Source organism: Halichoeres trimaculatus, unplaced genomic scaffold, assembly GCF_033239565.1.
Source record: "Halichoeres trimaculatus isolate MK-OKI-2021-1 unplaced genomic scaffold, fHalTri1.1 fHalTri1_scaffold_3, whole genome shotgun sequence".
Taxonomy (NCBI): Eukaryota; Metazoa; Chordata; class Actinopteri; order Labriformes; family Labridae; genus Halichoeres; species Halichoeres trimaculatus.
Genome location: NW_027437181.1, coordinates 15,744,762 through 15,768,086, shown reverse-complemented (window position 1 = coordinate 15,768,086; position 23,325 = coordinate 15,744,762). Strand labels below are relative to the sequence as shown.

The 23,325-nt window shown below is 39.0% G+C and overlaps 1 protein-coding gene across 1 annotated transcript in view; it reads left to right on the top strand.

The window, feature by feature from the left end:
- The first annotated feature begins 12,412 nt into the window (after positions 1-12,412).
- The window catches only part of LOC141787632 (ephrin type-A receptor 6-like), a 58,961-nt gene continuing 48,048 nt past the window's right edge, over positions 12,413-23,325 (top strand). Inside the window, exons 1-2 of the mRNA XM_074666183.1 lie at positions 12,413-13,146; positions 20,788-20,852. Of these exons, the coding sequence (XP_074522284.1) occupies positions 13,068-13,146; positions 20,788-20,852 (144 nt within the window). The 5' untranslated portion in view covers positions 12,413-13,067. The remainder of the gene's footprint in view (positions 13,147-20,787; positions 20,853-23,325) is intronic.

The following is a 23,325-nucleotide window of genomic DNA, read 5'->3' as shown; positions in this document are numbered from 1 at the left end:
GTTGACAATAATGCCTCACAATGTCCTACACAAGCAAACACCTATCAACAACAAGACTGACAGTTTCTCTTCTTTAATTTTTTAATGCCTGAAAGCACTGCCAGGGGGTAGGTGCTAGGGCAGATGAATGATAACAAGCTAAGAAATGGCCTTCTTCTTTCAACAGCTAACATGCACAATAAGCAACACAGTTGACTGAAAAGGCAGGTTGAGAATTTTGTCAGAAAATACTGCTTTGGCAGGTACAGGCCATGATCAACTGAGTGATAAAATGTACTTTTTTGCCTGAAAAAATGACATGAATGGAAAGTTCTTCCCAGCAGCTTTGATTATAACACAGACTTTCTCACAGACCTGTTGTATTTAATTTTATTCTGTGAACATGCAAAAATTCACAAAAGCACAAGCATGAAGGGACTTGCTATTAGTACACATATGTGCAGACACGTTTGACAGTGAAATTTGTTTCTCTGATCGGATACACAATCACTAATGCAGCAGGGGCAGTATTAAAAGTTCTTTGTTCATTCTTCTTTTAGTATTTAGTTAACATCCGTGTGTATTACTTTCTAAACTGATGCATGAAAAATTAAGAAATGTCAGCCTACTATTTAATTTGTTTCAGCAGAAATAAATCAGCCAGCAGAGAAACATGAATGTCAAAGCCTCGGGGGCAACAGCGGCCCGAGTGCGAAAACATAAACAGACAGTCTTTTGTGTTGTTTCTGCTTTGCCACATTCATTATGCACAGCTAGTTAAAATGAATAATGCAGGTGACTAAATGGCTCTACAGAAGTAGTTCAATTATTATCATGAATAATAAATTTATTATTAAAAGGTGCTTGGAGATTTTAGTCACACAGTGAAGCGGCATATAATCACCAGACTTGGCAGAATTGGGTGTCAGATAATCTGCTGTTCGGCATAACCTACTAAACAGAAAAAATACACTAGATTATCTGTTGACAGAAGGATTATCTGACATTCACCAGGGTTATAAAAGGTTTGAAATTTATACTTAAGAAATATCATTCTTTTTTAGGCTAACAAGTGCTCTTGAGTTCTTTATCATCAAAAGTTCAAATGATGCGAGAAAGTGTGACAAAACTGTGAAGAAAATTAGTCATCATGGCTAAAACAAGCTGTGAAAACAAATAACAGGTTTACACTTATTCCCCAACTGTTCCTCTTCTAATTAATTGGTCATATAAAACTTTTATCTCCCTCTAGCAATTCCTTTGCTCTCTTTTCCCAGGGCCATGCTGTGTCCACTCCCTGTCTATCACCCATCAGCTATAACATTAGATAACAGTTCAATTATTAATAGGCTTTAAGTTCCAGCTGGAGCTTTATACTTAGATACACTTCAGCCGTCCACACAATCCATTCATCCATTTTGCATATCAGGCCTGCTTAGTGCAGTTAGTGTCAGGGGCTCTATGGAGCCTTTTCCAGCATGCATTTTGTAAAAGGCAGAGGAAACCTGTGTCAGACCATGGCCACATCAGCTTCCATCTGTCAGCTTCACCCACCTACGTACCAACCCAACAGCTTCTAATGCACCTGCTAGTGAAGAGGTGAGGAAACTAAGGGAAGAGAAACCAGCTGCAACATTCCTGTGAGCTGAATTTTAACTTTAAAGTGACACAAAGCTGAATCAATATAAGCAGTATGCATTAGCATGTATAATTAGTCATGTGCAGTGCATAAAAGCATTTAATGAGATAGCATAATTTTCATTCTACATTTGCATTTTGGGCAATTAACTGATAAAGCTGGCTGACTTATGATGAATGCAACATGAAGAGGTCAAAAGTCTTATGAAGAAAGAATTTAGAAGAAAAGTGTGAGAATAATTATACTTGCTTGGGAAGTTTAACTTGAGTTTCCACAACCCAAACAGTCTATAAGAAAAATTCTATTCTGTATAATATACAGACAAGCTCATGCCTGTGCTACATGATATATTGAATGAGATGCCCATCCAGACCTGGCATCAGGTCTGATACTTGTTGAAGACAATTTGAAGATAAGTAAGGTTAATCATGTCAACTGAAAGGTAATGAGGGGGAAGGTCTCGTGGAGATGGAATAGCTGACAGGAGGTAAAAAGACTGAATCAAATGAGGCTTTGACTTTTAATGTGGTGATCAGTGAGCCATGGAGCAGGGTGGCAGATGAGATGTTGCCAAGTTAGACTTAAGATGGGCAGAAATGAAGAGTGTGTGATAGAAGTGAAAATTTAAAGACTGTTTTTTTTTTTGTACTTTAGGAGTACACTGTCTGTGAAAGTGGTCTGTGAGGCTGGAGCTCTTATTATTTTGAGATTTTGCTGCAGCTCTTTTACAAAGCTGCTCTTCTATCATCCTGCTTAACACCAGTAGGTGTTTGTAATACCAGTGTCCAAACTGCTTGGTTTTAGCCAAAGTATATCATTCTGAAAGCACAAGTGTTGTATTTTTTGGAGTGATGTTTTTACATTTTAAACTGTGTCACAGCATTTGTTGGATTTAAAAATGAATTTATTGTATGTTGCAAAGGCATTTTCCATAGAAGGAAACATATTTACCAAAGTGATTTCCTCATTGCTGCCGGCTTCTTCTCACAGTTAATGTTTTTCGCTATTTGTCAAGCATTTAAAGCCTGAAATATGTATCCTTGGCTGAAATAAATTGCACAGCCCTTTCCACCTTGTGGGAGGATCAAGCTTTCGGAGAGTTTGCTGTGCTAGCGGTCTGTGTGGTCAGCGACAGGGCATCCGCCTGGTGCCCCCTCTTTTAAAATCTCCCCTGCAGGAGTGATACACGGGTCTCACTGACTCATCTTATCAAACTGGGCCTGAGCTTAATCCTCATCAGGACTCTTTGCCTCAGGGAGAGGGAGTGAAAAAGAGAGGCAGAGTTGGCACAGGAGCTTTTTGTAAGTGTCAAAGTATTATTGTTTTTCTTGGCAGAGCTATTTTGGCATGAGTAAAACCTCATGCAAGCTGCTGAATGAACTGCCCTCATTCGACACTCCACTGAAGCACTACTTTAATATGTCTGAAATACAGTCTTATCATCACATCATTAGGTTATGGATTTTATTTTCTTGTGTACTCATCCTCTGAATAACAGTACAGACCTGCAGTTATAGAATACTTTCCAAGGACATGAAGCCTTTCACATCCTGTAATTACTCAGAGGATTCAACATCCCACTGGGCCTCTTTGACACAGCTTCAATCCAATTCCTACAGCTCAAAGCCGGGCTTCCCCTCCTGCCACTGAGATCGATCCTGTAACAACAGGTGTTCACAGGTGTTCAAATGTGCTCACGCATCGGCTGAAAGCCTTTCTAAGCTTTAGAACAAAGGATATCAGCTCAGTGGGCAGCGAGAGTGGGAGGGTCAGAGTTTATGTGGTGTCCTCTAGATGTTTGATATGGCACTGTCTTGTATTGAGGATGTACAGATCGATTACCTCAAATATCCATACTTGAAGAAGACTTACAGGAATTACTGTTATACAAAGTTTTCCACTATCAATGCTTGAACTGTAAATGCCCCCAATGCTGGGTACAATCCTTGACTCTTAACCTTCCAGAAGTTGGTGTGTTCAACCAGAAATCAATTCTGTCATGCCCATGAAATACAACCTGCAGAGCAAGCTTTGTTGAGATGTAACAATCCTTGAATTGTAGTGGCCACTGGCACCTACTGTTCTAGAGCAGCAGAGAAGAACAGATTATATGAATAACACTTGGGGTCTGACTCATTTGTTTTGGAATGAAAGAGAGCTGTGCTTCTGGTAACAATAGCTTGGCATGTTATGAAGTTTGGATCCCTCAGATGTTCACTATTTTGAAGCTTTTTCAAAACGATCAGGTATAGGAATCAGTTAAAACCACAAAAGGCAGCTTTAGGTTAAAAATCAAATTGTCATGTATGGACTGACTTCAAAGTGTGCAAGTGTGCGCAATATTGTGTGTGTTAGAGCGAGAAAGATTTGTAAAATTCATCCCCATCTTGTCATCATTTTCATTTGTGACTGACTTTAAAGGCACATAGAGGCAAATATTTGACATTAATTCTGTAAATTTGTTACATTTTATTTAAAGGGGGTTTATTCTGAGCCCAGCCTTCATCAGTTAAGGTGAGCCAGCAGTATTTATAAAGCACCATTGAAACACAAAGCAAATCAAAAATGTTATAGACATAGAAAACTAAACATTGGTGGCATTAAATGTAATATATTAAGGAAGATATGACATATTTAAATGTAAATTTTTATTTACTCTTATTAAAAAAGAGAGAAATATAATATAAGGTACCCATGCTCTTATGAAACGGATAAATACACTGTAAAGAAAACCAACCAATTGTGCCCTTATCCTGATAATTTACATTATGCCTTGGAGTGAGATATATTTGACTGAGGACAATGAAGGCAGAGCCAGGGTGAGGAGCCTGTTGGAACTGGAGTTCAGCCCTGCCTGGGCTGTAGGCTCTACCTATCACCTGGGCCAAGCAAGCCCCCTGCCCTTCAGCTCCACCCCAATTTAATCAAATGCTGATAAGTTAAGCATCATGTATGCCTACCACTGATACAGTGCTGTGAAGTCACAACCTCACAACAATTTGAAGTAGCTAGACCTTGGTGGGCAACAACATCATTTTACCCAAAGTTATAACCTGGAGTTGATGAAGTATCTACTTTAACTAGTGATGTAAGTTTTATAGACTTCCATAATAAGATGAATCACTTCTTTAGTGCACTTCTGCTTAATATTTGTGTTGTGTCTATTTCATGTTAGTTATGCTGGCTGACTTTCGCTCCTTGCACACCTTAATGTGTAATCTCTATAGCCTAGTCCAGCTCTCTTATTTATTAAGCTGTATTTTCATTTTCTCTTATTTTCTTGTGTTTGCAGCTGAATAACATAAGCAGATGTTAATTGTAACCTTTATTCTTTTGCCAAAAATGAAACTTCTCCCTGAGGGGAAATAAAGTTTATCAATCAAACACTACATGTTTCCTAAAGGGCAGAGCAGGCATTGAATTAATATTAAACTTAACATGCATATGACTTAATTTTCATATGGCCCATTTTCCCCTCAGCTCTGAGCTCGTTCAATGCTCACTGTTCCATTTAATAGCAATGAAGTTGTCACAGCAGAGGTAGGCTTAGTCCACTGGACTGTAGTGTTCAAGTAAAGGTTCTTCCTGCTGACTTCACAGCTTTAAAGCTGCCAAGCCTTTAGGTAGATAACTCTTAACAGCTACTCCAAAGTTCAAATCCAGATTCTTCAAGCGCATCAATTATAATTCATTCTCTAAGGACTAATTGCTAATGGAAATGGTAACTGTCAGAAGCTTTTATGACTTTATTTTGTCCCTCCAAAGTTAAGTTCAAGTTCTTCATTTTATTAAGATACAGTCAAATAAAAAAGACCTCCTGAGAGATGTCTTGACTCAACTTTTCTTTGTGACAAAGAAGAATAACAAGAATTTATTTTGTAACAGGTGAAGCACAAGTTGACGGATATGATTGGTGGTAACAGGCACATCAAAAGTGATAGAAATCCTTCATGCTATGTGCTGTTCAAGAACCAAGTGTTTCCCAAGATAAAGAAGCACCACTTTGGTCCTGAGAAAATGTTACTTCAGTACATCTCTCCAGGTTATGCAATCCAACACTGCTGCGTTAATGATCTTTAATGGCCTCAGAGCTGTTAGTGGGAATATTCTTTCATTCTGATCAGAGAAACATCATATTATTACTCACTGCTAATTATCTCACTTCTTGCTCTTGATTTGTGACAACCCCCTATCGTGACCCTTTGACCACCTAGTTAGCCGGTATTTTTGTGTATGACAGATTGTGGTTCCTGTGTGCACCACCCTTCTATCACCCTCCTTCTTGATAATGATGTAAGGAGTTGGGTCTCTGAAGCTCATCACAGACTGTTGAATGCAGTTTGCAGTAAAATGAGTCAGGAAGCGAAGTTTGGCTTACATGATTGCAGGGTAATGTAGGTTTTTCATATTGCTGTAGTATTTTGTTACTCACAGAGTTTACACACCATGGCTTCTGTTAACTTCTAAATTTGTCAAAGCAGAGATATTTATTACCTGGATTGTCTGAATCTTCAGAATGTAGAATATTGCATGAAATTCATTTATTAATCTTTTTTTCACTTGGTTCTTTATCATTTAGCTTCTGGTTGAAAACTGGTGAAAACTGAACTTATGTCTTCAAAGTTTTGACCTTATCCTCATCTTATTTTCAACCAAATTACAACATTACATCCCCTGAAGTGTCCACAAGGATTTAAAAAGGGATATCCATCATCACAAGCAGCAGTTAACCCAAAATGTATGGCTGATAACAAGAACCAGTGACCTTGTTAACCTCATGTAGTGCTGTTTGTGTTTTTTGAAGTAGGGTTGTATGAACTTTGTCTGCAGTAAGGGTATCGCCCACAGGGGATGCCTACAAGCTTGGCCACTTTGTTGAGAAACTGTTTTGAGAACCAGAATTGAAGCTACGCTGCAGATAAGATCAACTTTACCACCTGAAGCTAATTTAAGAAACTTTGACTAAAAAGCTGTAGTGCCGATGTGAGTGTATGTTCTGTGTGCAATTTTTTTAAGGACTTTGCCGTCAGAAAGGTCATTTGTCTTAGTACTATAGGCACAAAAGACATGTTCCTCTGCTTTCAATGTACCAATTGGCTGTTGGAGTGTATGAGTCATTAATGTATCGTAAATTTGAGAAAGAGATGCAGATTAATATTCAACTAAGTCAGTTCTGTCTGTAGAATTAGTTGTTTCAGCTCAGTCATCCCCTTTAACAGCTAATTAATGTATCCTGATAATAATATCAAAAAATGAAAATAGATATTGCATGGGTACTGGTTGTGCCATTCCAGACTTCTGTTCCTTTGGACTGCTCTTCTGGGGGTTTCTGGGAAATGATGACCTGGTAGTCATATCTTAAAAAGTGACCCAAGTAAGGATGGGTATCTTTCACATTTGAAACAATACGGTGTCAATAGCTGGAACCTGACAATTAGTATTGGTCCTCAATGGTACACATTTTCTGTACTTTCCTGTGTTTATGTGGTGATAAATATTTGTATTTTTCAAAATAAAATCTTCAAGTTTTTCAATTTAAGATATTTATTTCTTCGTATATAAACTTGAAATGCTGTGTTCATATCTAGCACTGAAAATCGCCTACTCCTCCACTCCCTCACAGTCTTAAGGTACCCAAGGCACCTAAGGTACCTAAGGTACCTCATGACTTTGGTACCTTGTCACCTTGTGACTTAAGTACCTTGTGGAAGGAACTTGGTACCCGTATGATTTTACGTGAAACAGTACACAGGACTTAGGACGGAATTTAGTCGGTACCTATAAAACTACCTAGTTTAGCACCCATCCCTAGACCAAAGTCACAGTTACTTCAGTCTTGCTGTTTGATATAGTCTTATCTAAAGTGGTCTAATCAACAGACACTGGGAATGAAACTTAGTCTAAAAAGAAGCCAAATAACTAATTTTCTCCCAATTGGACGTTAAGTCACCCTTCATAATGTGCCAAGAATTGTTGGTCATGTCTGCACACTGACTTCAAACAAGTTCACAAAAAGTAAATTTCAGAACCCCTTAGATGAGAATTAAATTAACCTCTCCAAATGCACAATAATTCCTGTACACAAGAAATAATTATACATGTAATGAACAGGGCCATTCAGCCACACACACACAATTTGACCTTGTTCCTTCCATTTACACACATTGACACCTCTGGAGTAATGTTTTTTCCTCTTTTCTAACATATTCCATCCCACTTTTTCTTCAAATCATCGCCAATAAAATGTAATTATGTGTCTGTTTCTCTTCTTGTTATCGTAATGTCTCACTGTCTTATCTGGGCTCTTTCCTCCTCCTACCCCTCCTCCTTTTTCCTCTTACTCTTCTTCTTCTCCTTCCTCTGTCCTCACTCTTCTGCATGACCAGTTACATGTCAGCCCCTAATTGTGTTTTGATGTTCTTCCAGACCTGCAATTGAGCTCCATTCTCGCCAGCCAAAACAGAACAGACATTTGTCAATGCACAGGCACCGTGAGAGTCTCCACTTGATCTCTCTCTCCCCCTCTCTCTTGCTGAGTCTGTCTCTTTTATGCATTTTCCACTGTTGCCCACCATTTCATCTCCTTTTCCATCCCTTTTGCCCTATTTTCTTCTATCTATCTATCTATCTATCTATCTATCTATCTATCTATCTATCTATCTATCTATCTATCTATCTATCTATCTATCTATCTATCTATCTATCTATCTATCTATCTATCTAGAAGATTTCAGAGAGTGCAATGGAGCACCAACATCAATGTCAAAGGACACCAAAGACCTCTTCTCCCCTCCGGGGCCTGTGTCACAAGTAATCACTGTTACTTATACAACACACACAGACACACGCATCCACGCATACACCCTCACACACACTGTTAGTCTGTCCTAACACTCAACTAAGCTCGGCTTGGGGAGTAAATATTTGCGCTGTGCAAGCTCTAGACAGAGGAAGGCTCCTCACCTCAGCACTGTGCCACCAAATCATGAAATATTCAGAAGAGGAGAGATGCAAGGAGGAGGAAGAGGAGAGAAAGTGAGAGAAAAAAAGGAGGGAGAGAGAGGGAGAGAGGTCACACATAACAGAATAAGACGGTCGGAGGGAAAAAGTGCATGGCAAGGTGGCTCGGTGCTACAGCAAAAAGATCTGAGGGAAAAGGATCGAGTTGTTTGTGGAGGAGAAGAGAAAGAGAAGAAAAGGGCAGAGGAAGGTGTTGAGGGCTGAGGAGAGGGAGAGAGAATGAAACGCAGAGAGGTTGAAGAGTGTGACAGGACAGAGAGAAAGGCTAAGGAGCAGAAGAGAGAAGCTGAGGGGGGATGTGGAGGACAAATAAAGATGTCGACTGACAGGCAGACAGAATCAGGAATAATCAGGCAGCACAATTTGCTGTGTCCGACAGCATAGGAGACGTGTAAGAGTAAATGGATTGCAGGAAATGATGCTCTAAAGCTCTTTACGGTCCCAGTCAGTCTGCAGCTGAGAGTGATAATCCCCATCCAGGACTTAATGAGGGTTCATTCTTCTACAGGTCATTCTGTTCTGCTATCTTGAAAGACTTCTGCTGGTAGAGCTGCTCTTTTTATACTTCCATTCAGCTCACTTTGCTTCTTGAAAGGGCTCCTACAGCCTGTCATTTCTGCTTCTTTATGCTACTTGTTACTGTGATTGAGTTGAGTTTAGTTTGAGATATTTTGAGCTAAAACTGGAGCACTCCAATGCCGAATGGAATATCATACTTAAATCAAAGGTAATTGAATTGTAATATGCAGTGTACTGGACATTTGCAGTCAAGTGACTGTTGGGTTTTGACTTTGGCAACACTGAAGGCAATACCAAGTAGAATAGCTTCTGAATTTTCAGTGACAAAGAAACACAGCACACAGGAAAGATTAGAGCTTATATAAAAAAATAGAATTGAACCTTAAGGCCACTCTGACAACCACTTTTATAATAATTCCTTGTTGGGGAGCACTAAAGAAAGAATAAGGGTTTGTGCATTGTCTATGTTACAATTACTTTCCCTGTGAGGAGGCCGGCACAGCAGGTTGAAAAACCATTTAAGAGCCTTTGCAAAATGGCTCATTTTTTCAGAGTTCATGTTTTTGGTCCAGTGTGAAATATCTTTGGACAGCAAGCTTTTACAGTTCAAGCAGATATCCTGGTTTCCAGTGGATGTATTGTGGCTTCAAAGAAATTGCCAGACTTTTTCTACTGCACCATCAATAAGTTGACTTGTTGCTGTGGAGTCATCAGGTTGCAAATGAATTTAATTGGTATATCTACAGTATGTCTCATACTGTTTTAATGTATTGCTTAAATTTGCTTTGATAAGATGTATTATGAGTCCACATGTTTTAAAAACTACAACAACACAAAGAGGATTTAACCTTATAGATATGCCTTTCGTTGAATAACAAAGTAGTCATTCTAGCTTCTGTAAAGAAAATAAGTTACAAAAAGAGTAAATTAAATTGTGTTTAAAACTTGGCTCAAAGTACAGCATCATCACTCTCCAGCAGTGGAAAGTCCTCAGCAGGAGGTGAACAGCTGTGCACCATCCCTGTTAACCTTCCTGCAACCTCCCCAAGCAGGACTCTGAACACATCTTTTGTTTGATTACATAAGCTCTTACTCGTAACCACATATTATCCACAACTGTCTGTTACTTTCTAAAATCCACTACATCACAACAAAGAGCTTTGTTTTCAACTTTTCGCCCCCTAAAATGATCAAAAAACGAAATAGAAGACAATGACAAGAAGCCATCTGACCATCTCCCTGGGTGCTGACATTTTGCACCGTATTTTAACTTGATACTTTGATCCTTGTTTTGTCTGTTAGAATGGGGGAGGCAGGGTTTATGATCCATACTGTAGCCAGAAGTAGGGGAAGCTCCAAATATTTTGACCTCACAGTGAGTGAACATTAATGGTGTAAGTTTTTAGATAGAGAGTGTACAGCATTGAAGGAGTTCTTAGGTATATAGGAGAATAACCCTGTTGCTGTGTTTATTTTACTCTACAGGAGGTATGTGGCTTTAGATTGGCTGTTAAAATCAATGAACATGTACCAACTCTTGCAAACACCCCCACTGGAGTTGCACATAAGAGATAGACAAAACTAAACACCAATCAAAATAACTTAAGGGTTTGATTTCAGTTTCCCATTTTTTATGTTGTTGATATTTGTAACACAATGATAGTGTAAAGACACAGCCAGCTCATTTTAGTTTCAGAAATCTGTTCCTTTTGTACTTTTTGTCTTTATAGCGGTCTTCCCTCTTGTCAAAGCTGCTTCCCCAGGAAAATTTTCCATCTAGTCCCTTCCCATAAAAAGGTAATGTGGCATTACCTGCACCTACCTTGTGACATGCTATCAGCCATGACCTTTTTCAACAGCTAACAATGAGCAAACTCCATCCTCAGATTCCTATAAAAAATGTGATACATTTGTGAGTAGTCACAGTAAGATTCCTCAGATTAAAGGTTACATGGCATATGGTTCAAAATGATCAAACAGCAGAAATTCATCATGAGTACTGAGAGTATCTTGATATGACATGGTACAATAGCAAAAAACTGGACTGAGTAAGCGCCAAAAAACACATGGGGTACAGGAAGTACCTAATTGAGGACCTTGACTAATGCTCTTAGTGCATGCAGATACCAGACATAAACGAGTGTTTGGGTTGGTGGTTATGTGAGAACACCAAAAGGGACAGTGGAGACACAGAAAAAGTTCCAGAGCCAGAGCATATGTTTAGCTGTCGCTGTCCATGGTGCTGAAATACTGCACAACAGAAAATGCTGATCGAGATGCATTGAGTCGAGAGCTGAGTGCCAGACATTTTTGTTTGTTTTATTTTTATTCATTTATTTTTTAGGGAAACGAAATGTTTTATTTTTCCATCTGTAACGTTTGCCATCTATAGACCATTTCTGTCTAAGACCATGGGTAACACACAGTAGCTAGCATTTCATGCTAACATTATAAAAGTATGAGATGCCTAACTGCTGCAACACCATTGTCAATGCTTCAAACAATTATTGAGCTGTCACTCAGATAGACAACGAGTGACTGATGTAGACCATCAGTTCAAACAGCACCTTTATCCGCCAGAGCTGAGGAGGGAAGGGGGGGGGGTATTACACCTCCCTCTTTGACTGAGGCTCTCAAAGGACTCCCATTAACAGTCCTCTCCTCCATTGTGTTACAGATTAAAGCTAACAGACCATCAGCAGTGACAACCGGTAGTGTCTGAAGCAAAGAGAAAACTGTGTGACAGGGTGTGTTTTGCTGTTGATGCCAATAGAGTCATATGTATCTGTCAACACAAAACTTTTATTTAAAAGTAGAAGTTTTATGTTTTTTGTGTCACTTTTGCCTTAAACTGAGTTGGTGAGCCCAGGAAAACATCTTTTTTTCTATAAATAAGCCTTGCTTTTAACTTTACTTGCAACAAATGCACTGAAGAAGCTGTTGAGAACATGTTAATAAATATATGTGACAACCTCAGCCTAGCCTGCCCATGTCAATGTATACCCTATTTGTCTGCCTGCCTTCCTCTCATGGCACCATAAATAGAATCTGCCCCAGACACATTACTATTCCTACAACATAATCCAATGCAGGTAGAACCCACATCACAGTACAGGAGTGTTACAAGAGTTTAATAATGGCCTCATATTTCCTTCCATCTCCCCTGCGTCCCCCCTTTGGAATCAATAGCGTCTGATGAGCTGCGCGCTTTACAAGATGTTAAGTACGAAATGAGAGGAGATATAACAAAAGAGCAAGTTAGAGTTTCATGCAAGGACTTGGCTGTAAAATCCCTGGTAGAGGTATGAAAATGGGATCCTCTGAATGCGCCAGAGCATCCCTCCTATCCTGAGGAGGGAGAGGAAGAGGGAGAGAGAAGGAGAGAGGGGGAGAGAGGGAGATGAACGCAGTGATACAGAGTGTCACACTGAGGGATGCACAGGCTGAAAGTGAGGCGGGAAGTCCGGGGTTTTCCATTTCTCTACCTGCTTCGCTCTCGTTTTAGGAATAAAAGGAGCAAAAGAATCGGACTGACTTCTAACTCGAACACAAATCACCAAAGTCCGTCTTTGGACACTTTTTGGATGTGTGGACGTCGAGCGGATAGTGCTTCAAAGGTTTAAGGACAACTCCTTCACCATTATTTTTATATTTTAAGAAGTCCGCGTGTTTTCGTGCGCAATGGCTGCTTGTTTATTTTGTCTGTCTGTCCGTCTCCGCATGGAAGGATTCGGAATGCTCGGCTGAAGAAAGAATCCAATAAGAAAAACAAACTGAGAATGACCTTCTAAGTCTGGATGCTGGGACGAATTCAGCAGCCTCTGAAACCTCCTTACCTGTTCATCGTGAGGATCTATTTTAGAGTCTGTGCAGCGTTTTAGTTCAGAGCGCACTTGTGTCTGACTCAACGATGCGCTCCTCTGGGAAATACTGTGTGTTTTTGTTCCTGCTTGAAAGTATCCTGTCGGACCCGGGGACCACAAACCAAGGTGTGTATAAATATAGTCACGTGCAACAGCAGACTCAGGGAACCGGTTTTCCCAGAAAAAACCTCAGCATATAATGACGACGACCTCTTGGGTGGATGCACCAAATTTGACTATTTTAAAGTCTCCTCTGTCACACACATGCACGCACACATGCATAACCAAAGATAACCACACATTCTAGGTTTCTTTTGCTGTCCACCCTGTGATCACAAATCTGATGCTTTGTTAAAGAAGCCTTTAGCAAAATAAACATAGTTTAAACAATTTAATGAAAAAACTTATCTAGCAGTCTTGCACCTTTTCTCCAGAGAATATCTCCAATTCTGTGCACCAGGATGGGTTAAATAGCCTAATGCAATTACTCCTTGGCTTAGTGAGTAATGTGTCTACTCTAATTGTGTTTGGCTATCCCACCACCCCAATTCATAGACTGAGTCATAACATGTCAGTCTACTGAGAGCTAAAAACACCCATTTACAACCCCAAAATCTCTACAATGGATTTTCTCCCCCTTTTTTATTTTTATTTTTGACTAAACCAGGGGTCTGTCTCATTTTCAGCATTTGCCTGCTCTAGTTGCTTATTACTGAATAGTTTACAAAGACCAAAAAATGTCAGTTTTAATGATGGGAAGCCTCAAAATGCATGCAGTAATGACAGCTTGTTTACAAAGTCATGAATTGACATTTTTAAATTTCTGCAGCTCTATCTCTTACTGCAACACTTTTCTGAAAGACTGAATATGCGACATACATGGGCGTGATAATCATGACTGAATTACTTTGTACGCTGTCTCAAAAGTGACTAATTAAGCTCATGTTTTGGTTACGTCCTACTTTTGAAGGTTACTGTCAAAATGTATCACTTTGTATTGAATTGAGCTGAATGTACACTCAAGACATTCTTAGACCAATTTTCTTTCAAGAATTTCACCCATGAGTTAACCCTTAGATGTCAGGCTTGTTTTTTGAGTTTCTGAGTTCCATTGTCATGTTAAAGTGGAGGTAGTTACTTAGATGCACTCCACCAATGATCAGTTTATGAATATTTTGATACTCAAAATAGCTCTGAGGTTAATATTTCTGCACTTCTTGACCTCTCAGTAGCTTAAAAAAAGTTACTAAATGCAGTATACCCTTTTTTCAGGGATGGATGTTACTAAGATTCGCACGCAACAAGCAAAAACCATACCTACATGTCTGCTGTACTGTACAAGCAGGAGCTCTGTCGCCCAAATTATGGAGGAGCCTCTGACATTATATTTCAGTGCCAAAATTCTGAGTGCTCAGAAATGTAGCCACAGCTATAGGGACCACATATTGTTACAGTAAATGTCAGCCTCTGGCATTCTCTGTCAGCCCTAGAGATGCTTTCCTGTTGCCTATTTCTGTCTCCCTGTCTGCTGTGATGAGTTCATATAATCATGGATGAAAATATGGAACCATTTAGGCCCCAAACAGTCCCTGGAGGATTCCTTAAAGACAGTATACCTGCAGTAAGAAACTTGTGAATATCATTATGGCAAGTCAGCGGCATCCAACCACACAGTTTTCCAGTTCTTAATATTAATTTCCACTTACATGGGCAGTGTGTAGAGTCAAATACGTATGAGAAACCTCAAAATAACAATGTCACCTCTCCTCAGTTGTAGCCAGAAGTCACATGGGTAAATAGTTGTCATAATGTAATCGCTTCTTGACATCTTCCACTTTGCACATTTGTAGAGGTCAGTTTAATATTCCTTCCTGAATGTTTAATGGTCAGGATACACATTTTCAAAGAAGGCTGGAGCCCTTTCACTAGCCAAATGTCAAAGTCTCCTTCACTTCATTTTTCTGTGAAGTGTATGTGTGTGTGTGTGTGTGTGTGTGTGTGTGTGTGTGTGTGTGTGTGTGTGTGTGTGTGTGAGAGAGAGAGAGAAAGGGAGAGCAAGTGCTCGGTTCAGCTTGTCCCACAGGATGCTTTCCTGCCTGTGGTGGTGACAGGGTTGAAGGGGCTAGGGATGCATACATAGGAAAGAAAAATAAATTGCAATGTGAGGTGTGTACAAAAACATGGTGTGGACTCACTAAGTTTCTTAATTACAAACATACAGATCTCAGCTGTATATACACATGGATGATTTATATTTTCTCTAATTGATGAAAAAAATAGGCTAAAATATCACCATAATGAGTGCTTACAGATTTCTGTACATGTATTAGGGCATGCACAAAAGTGATCTGACTGATAGCACTGCAGGATTGATGTCAGGCCCCGTTCCTTTACCCAAAAACATTTTTACTTTAGATGACTTTATAATAAAACAGCAAAAATCCCTCAACTTGGCACATTTTAAAGCATAACAGTCTGCTGTTGATTTGAGGCAGACACTTGGGATAAGAGACGCAAAGTCCTGACTTTTTGTCACTCTGGAATGGCCCCCCAAAAAACACCATCTGCTACACCTGTGGAACTTACATTTTTCAATAATTACATACAAACTGGAAATGATGCCTCAGGTCAGTACAGTAGTCTGAAAAACTGCTTCTTATCTCAGTTTGAATCTGGCTCTGCTTTCCTGGTGCTGCAACTCCGGGATACATTTGGTTAATGGGCTAAGTTTGAGTGACAGCTGTCAGGGGGAGGGGCTTAGTGTGTGGCCAAGTACGTGTTCAGCCAGGTCAGTAAATCAAAAGACACTTGTTTTCTTTAGCCAGTATAAACTTGTTTGTCGCCTTGGCTCAATTCAGTTATCCAAAGAGTCAATCTCCTTTGCATTTTAAATATATTAGAGCTTTTTTTCATCCAAGGTGTATAAAAAAACAAGACAAAGCTGGTATCTCAAGACACAGCAGTAGCATTAAGGCAACATCGTCCTCCTCTTTGAAAAATAGAGTAGCATGATTGTGTGAAATAGATGCTGCTGCCAACTTTTATTAAAATCTCACATCCGAAATAATCATTCCCCCTCTCCGAAGGCTTTCTGAAACCACATTCTGAGAAACTGCTAGAAATGATGTGGCAGGTAAGATATATGAAATTTCACTGAGTCTGCACAAGAACATCTTCCATGCAGGAAATCTGTTACTTGTACCTTCTTTAAAAGCCAACCAATATGATATTTATTTTGTTAAATACTACACAAACAGAAATGTGAAAAGCTGTGGTGTTAATGAGTGTTCGTCAGAACTGTTTCTGTATGAGCTTTTTTTATGGATACTTCAGTGTGAAGTTGGTGAGTCCTATTTTCTTCAAAATCATCGCTTTAGAGTTCAGTGTATCTCAAGTTTGATTTTAGAGCTACTCACCAAAATGTACTCTTTATGTCCAAAATCTGAATGCACCCCTTTCCTGATAACCCATTTTCAAGTCTTTTAATACTTTAAATCTCACAATGTTTACATCAATGTTAACCAACCTGCAGTGTTTTCTCCACCGGCTTTGTTTGAACATTGCTGCAGAGAGAAACAGCTCCACAGCACTACTAGAGGTCAAAATCTCCACAGGGAACCTTGGAGATGAAACGGTTTTCAACATAGCACCTGCAGTCTCAATCTTGTAGGCACACACTTATACACACTCTCACACATCACACTTATACAGTTCTGGGAAGTATAAAAGAAACAGAAATGCCTTCTGAACAATGGAGAATGTATACAATTGGCAGTAGAAGTCAGTCGTGTTCAGTTCAAAGAGTAATGTGCTCTGGTGATTTATTGGATTTAGTAATCAACATTCATTACGCAACATTAACAGCAACCAGAGTGACCCATCAGCTTTCCACAACAGGGTGTCAAAAATGTTGGCATTTGGTTACATTTTATACTTTTTTTTTTCTAGTAGTCAGAACATCAGTACATAAAGTCAATGCAAGAAAAATTAGCAACAGGATGACCTGATATTCAGTAGATGGCCCAACAATATCAGTCCCCCAAAAACACTGATCGAACAAAAGTGATGCTGTGGTTGGAATTCCGTTCCAACTACAGCAGGGGTGGTATATTTCTTTTGCTTTCTAAGTAAGCAGCTGTTGCTACACGGTCAAACTATCCATTGTAAAATTACAGTAACGTACTGCTGAATCTGCTGCCAGTAATTAACTGTAGCTTTAAAGTACCCTCACTATAAGAAAGAAAATACTGTGAGATGTTGTATTTGAATTCAAAGTTTATTGCTAAAAGAATTCAAATATACAGTATTAACTGGCATCAAATTCACCAGTCATCTAATGTACATTCAAAGGATCTCTTCTGCACAGTAGAAATGCAGTAACTTTTTGTAGTATAAATGTTGGAGTGGGACGATACTTAAAGTGTTTTACCAGTAGCATTCAAGCCAATAAACCTACTTTGTGGTTTAGAGTAAGTTTTGTGTTACTAATAAATACAATCATTGGTTTGCTGCAGTGTAAAGAAAATTAATGCTCATTTTTGTTTCATATCTCCAATGGGACTTGAGACATTAGATTGCGTAAAAAAAACTGTGAAGCAATATAGCAGTGCAAATCTAGACAAGAGGATTTCGTTTTGACATTTTTAGAGGAATTTTAATCTGTTTGACCTGCAAAAAACAAGGATGATTACTTTGACAAACTGCTCAGCTTTCGCCTTTTCTCAGTGCCCTCCTTAGTAAAATGCACTATTTTCACACTGCTTCTTTAAAAGTAAGATGATGATTTACATAAGCAACTGAGCCACTCAACAAACACTCGACCTCTGTCTTCTTTATGACGTCCCACTGCTATGAAGTTACAACAATACCACACAACAATACACACTACAAATCTTTTATAAGTTTTAATCAAAATATCAAAGAGTGAATCAGAAAGGCTGTCTAGTTTTAGAAACTGTGGTATCACAAGAAATACTTTGGCAATCAACAGCACAGTAAATGTTCTGTCCTCACTTTCCTCCCTCCAATGTGATCATTTTCCTGTTGAGGAGAGTTTAGAAGGGACAGTTGCAGATTATTATGCTTCCAGACACAATACCCAGACGACGGTAATGTGATTTGTGCTGCTGATAAATACTCATCTGCATGTGTGTGGAGTGTGTGTACATGAGTGTGTGTGTGTGTGTGCTTTGAATGAGAAAATCGGTGTATCAAATTCGGCTATGTGGTCTGGGGTCATTTATTATTTCCTGGCACCAAAGATAGTTAAAGGAATTTAATTTTTTTTCTGTTGCTGTTTTGCTGCGAGGTGTTTGTGTGTGTGTGTGTGTGTGTGTGTGTGTGTGTGTGTGTGTGTGTGTGTGTGTGTGTGTGTGTGTGTGTGTGTGTGCGTGCCTATGTGCCTGTGTATATATGAAGACTGTAAGCAGATAGTGGGAAAAGTTTGCTCGCTGTCAAACACAGTTTGCAACATTACTTGTGATCATAAAAGATTGTTTCTCTAATTTACACAGAAATCAATATCTCTCTGTCTCTCTTGGTCTCTCAGCCTCCCTCTCTCTATGTCCTCCTTTTAAAAAGAGGCAAGGCCATCTTATTATAATTCAGCCCTTAATTACCAGCAGGGGATCAAGGCTAAATGAAGTCTCTGTAAATACTGAAGTGCTTCATTTAGTCTCACCAAAGTGTATCTTCTTTAGTTATCTATCATCTTCTTTAAACAGGAGCAACCCCATTAAATTAGTCCAGATTTGGCAAAGTTGGCAGTACACTGGAGTGGCAGGTCGTCTGAAGATGTGACTCTTTGGTCTATAATGTCGACCACTGAAGTGGGACACACTTTATTGATAGAGATTGTAATTAACTGGCTGTGTGGAGACAAAGGAAATTGCACATTCGTCATATCAAATTGGCCTAAGGGGCTTAGCAAGTGCCAGATAATGGCACTTTTCATGCCGGAGCCGTGACTAGAGTGCAGACAGCTCAAGATCTTAACACTTGTATGTCCACAATGTGATCATATACACTCAGAAAGAATGATTTCTAACATGCCCACACAACGCAGTGGGGGAAACTCATGCTGAGAGAAGTTTTCAAACACTGATGGGTATGCTCTTGTTTTGTCTTCAAAGTTCTGAGTCTGACATGGAAGGCTTCCTCGATTTGTATGAGAATCCCAGAGATGTCAAAATCCTGACAGATAAGAAGATTTTATTGTTTAAACTCAAGGCAGACAGGTATGAGCATCCACCAAAACAAAAATGCCACTGGCAGTAAAGTGCGCATCAGTGGCCTGATTATGGTATCAAGGTCAAGAAACCTGGTTATCATGATCATTTAGTCCATGTAGCCCAAGAGACACTCATGAGTGTTTAAGATATATGATTCCCTTTGGGCTTGACCATTTTCTGAACAACGTGACACCATCTATATCTTGTGGACCCCGATTTCCAGTCATCTAAAAACAAATCAACTTTAATTACTACCTCTAAATCAGAGTTTGCCACTCTTTCCATGGATCCCTTAATTTAACAAACAAATGGATTTCTGGGCATTGTCATCATGTGCTGCAAAATTGCAAGACTGTGAACGAGTTCAGTGAGGTATTCAAACTCAGTCAATCTTAAATGCTCCAATCCACCTGCTGGTTAAAGCTTCAGAATCATCCTGCTGGTATGCAGGATGAACAGACCAAAAAACTGTGTCTCAACTGGCATGAGCTTTTAAAAAACAGCTCAATGAAGTTAGTTTTTATTCATTTATAATATTGTCATTGCCTTTGTAATGAAATAATTTTGTCATCTTAAGTCCCATATAGTTTTGCTGTATCCCTTTCTATTGCTTGTATGGTCCAACTGGTTATAAAACAGACGGCCCCTCTGGGAATATAAAGATATCCTTGTAAGGTCCTTAGTCATGGGCGTAGTCCAAGAAGTTGGTCATTGCTCCAAGACATATAACTATGCTAGATATATTACAAGAATGCAGCTGTAATTTTAGCCAATGGTGAGCATTAATGTTATTAGCTTTGGAAATTTAAGAGCAGCAAGAAGCCTGCCCTGAAATAAGGTACATAGAGCATCTTGTGAAGTTACACTTTAGTATACTGTAGCTTTCCACAACCATATATTATTATCTTTTGCCCAGTCTTTCAGAGTCCTGATACTTTGAACAATGTAAAGCTAATGTGCCAACACAGCATACTTTTACTTCCTGTATTAGCACTGATATCTGGTGCTGGATCCAAAACGCGAGCTGTAGAATCTCCTGTACAGGTGTAATTACCCAGCTGTACAACAATAAGTTCTGTTTTTCGTAAAATATTAATTGTTTTTACAATTAATACGTCTTTTCCCTTTATTCATCTTGGTCTTATTTTTGATGACACACAGCAGAGAAAACTCCTGACCTCTGAGAAGGAGAATACGGATCTTCCAGACTTTTCCCAGACAAGGGGCGGATCTGCGTTAGTATTGCTGTTGTTCTGGACTTTCCTTAAGAGCTGTTATTTCATAGGTGGTTGAATCTGATAAAGGCTTTACAGCTCTGTCAGCGCCTCATTGACAGCTTGATAACTATTGTCTGCTTTCTTCCTACTCTGTCACCTCCATTTCCCTTCTTTTTAAATTCACTGTCCAACCTCTCCCGCACTCTCTTCCCCTTTCTGCTCTCTCCTCTCACTCTTCCTGCTTCCACTGTCATTCTTTGACCCTCTCAACTTTCCTCCTCCATCTTACATTACTTTCTTTCACCCTGTGTTCTCTCCAGTGGTTCTGTTGGACACCACGACAGTACTGGGAGAACTGGACTGGAGGACCTACCCTGTTAACGGGGTGAGTTACAAAAAAATTATTCATTTATATTGTCCACAGTAAAGCATTTTACAGTATACATGCCTTATAAACACAAAAATAAATCAGCTGAAGCCCTGTGCCACGGAGGTCTTTGCTTTTCTTGCTTTTGTATACATATACCAGTTGCGGATGACATATTTTGCATGCCAAACTGTCTGATAATAGTGTGTGTCTGCCTATATATCTTATGTGTATGAGACAGAAAGAGAAAATTGTCTTAAAAGGGAATATTTTTGAAAGTGATCAAAAATCATTGTGCTACACAACATCAGTATCTCAGACCAGCTGGTAATAAGTTGTACATAAGGTACCTTAAGAGAGGATTCGCACTTCATGTGAGCATTTTTTGTTATTAAGTTCATGTTGTTATCATTGATAACATAAATGGACATCATTTAGAATATCTTTAGGCAGACATGTCGTGCAACATCTCAGTGCTTCTGAACTCTTGATCTCATGTATGTCACTGATGATACTGTCAGGCCTTTCTCATAACTTTGAGGGGCAAGTGTAGGTCAAATCCTCTGTAATATTGTTTAAAAAAGAATGTTTTTTCTCCATGTAATGTTTGACACAGCAAGAATTAACTTTTTTTTTAGTATTTTCTTTCAGTAATTGACTTAGTGGTTGATCATGAACTCCTCCTCAATGTCCATTTTTAAAAATTGTCTTTATACCCATTTTTATTCCTCGAATTATAATGTCGTAACTCTTTTTCTGGTGCTTCGGGCCTCCTGCCGGCCTGGTCCGGCCGGGCCCTGAATTCTCTGAATTTCGACTTCAATCCCGACGTTACTCCATCAAAATGGCCCTAATTCGCTTCCATAGAAAATAGTGTCCTCTCCCGACCCTAAAACTACAGACTGAGAGAAACAGACTTACTGGCGGTTTGGGAGTTTGAGATGAACTTACATCCATTACTGTCCAGTGTATGATCACAGCCGCAGGGGCAACATGTTGCTGGTAGCTGACAAAGACCACTTTTCTCTCCTGAGAACCTGGAAGTATGTTCTCGCGCTCCAAGCTGCCCAATTCTCAAAAATTGTGTATTTTTCAATATCTCTATTTTGATTTTTAGTTCAACATTTTACAATGCCTGTACTTGTTTCAAATCCAATTTAACTTTTTCTACAATGCAAAGTTTCTTTTTCAATACCAAATCTGACTGTCAGTGTTCTGGCTCCATAGTTCTCTTTCTTGCCCAAATGGTTGAGAAGTTACTTTTGTTCAAAGAGTGCTTCTATGCTTGCTTGTATACAATGGGAGCACCATACTCCCATGGGTTTTTAAAGCGTTAAAGAAAAGATGAGTCAACGGTCTGTCAAACCTGTCATGGTACCTGAAAGAGAAAAACAGTGTTGACCTCGATATAACCACGAGATTTATCGTGGATTCCCCTGCCTACTTCACATCTTCAACTAATTTCTGTCAGCAAAGGCTAAAACAGATCTCTAAATGTGATGTCATACAAGAAACACCTTTTTATGGATGTTTTATGCTGGAAAATATATAACAGTTCAATACCCCAAAACCCCTGCACACAGCATCTACACAGTATTTAGGTAATTCAGGGTATTGTAATGCAAATGTGCCTGGTAACATAAAATAAAAAAACTATGTTCAAACATGAAAAATATAGCATTTCAAAACTGGTCTTCTTTTGTGGATCTGTTCGAAACATGAAGTAATAGTTTGGCAAAACATAAAAATTGGTGAATCATACAGATGTTTGGGTAAAATAAGGACATAGTGTTAATACATAGTGTTACCTAATCAATCAAAGGTCCCTGAAAAAAAATGATTAAAATTGTATTGTGACAGAATTTGTAATACCAACAAATATTGTACCATTGTCCAAGGAATCATCAGTATACAATATTGAGCTGAAAACCCCAATGATTAATTTTCAATGCCTATCACAGCTCTTCACAGGGGAACTTTGTAAGCATTGGTTCTATTAAGAAAAAAAAAAAACTTGCATAAAAATTTTTTTTCAATTCAAGTTTTTCCTCCTGTGTGCCCACCTATCTCATTTTTATTCACAAAAAACACACACACAAAACTCCAATTAAAACATTTTTAAAGTTGCACAGACAACACTTTGTGTTTCAGAAATGATCACTTGAGGCAAAATACAATAATCTTGGGACTGTTTCCTTTGGTTGCCTTTGCAGGGGTTTACATATTGAACACCTTAGAATAATCAAATAAAATGAATACAGATTTGGTCAAACTTGTCAAGTATCAAGGGATAAACAAATCTGATAATGTCACATTGTTACAAAGCTAAGCCTGGAGATCTGTAGATTTCCCTCTTACCTTTATTTCATCTGGGACTATCACAGCATGTCTTTTTTTCAAGATGTTGACTCTAATTTAGGACATGAGGTTGCTGGACTGTTTGTGTTTTCAGGCTATTATTAAAAGTGTAATAAATCCTTTGGAGCAAAAC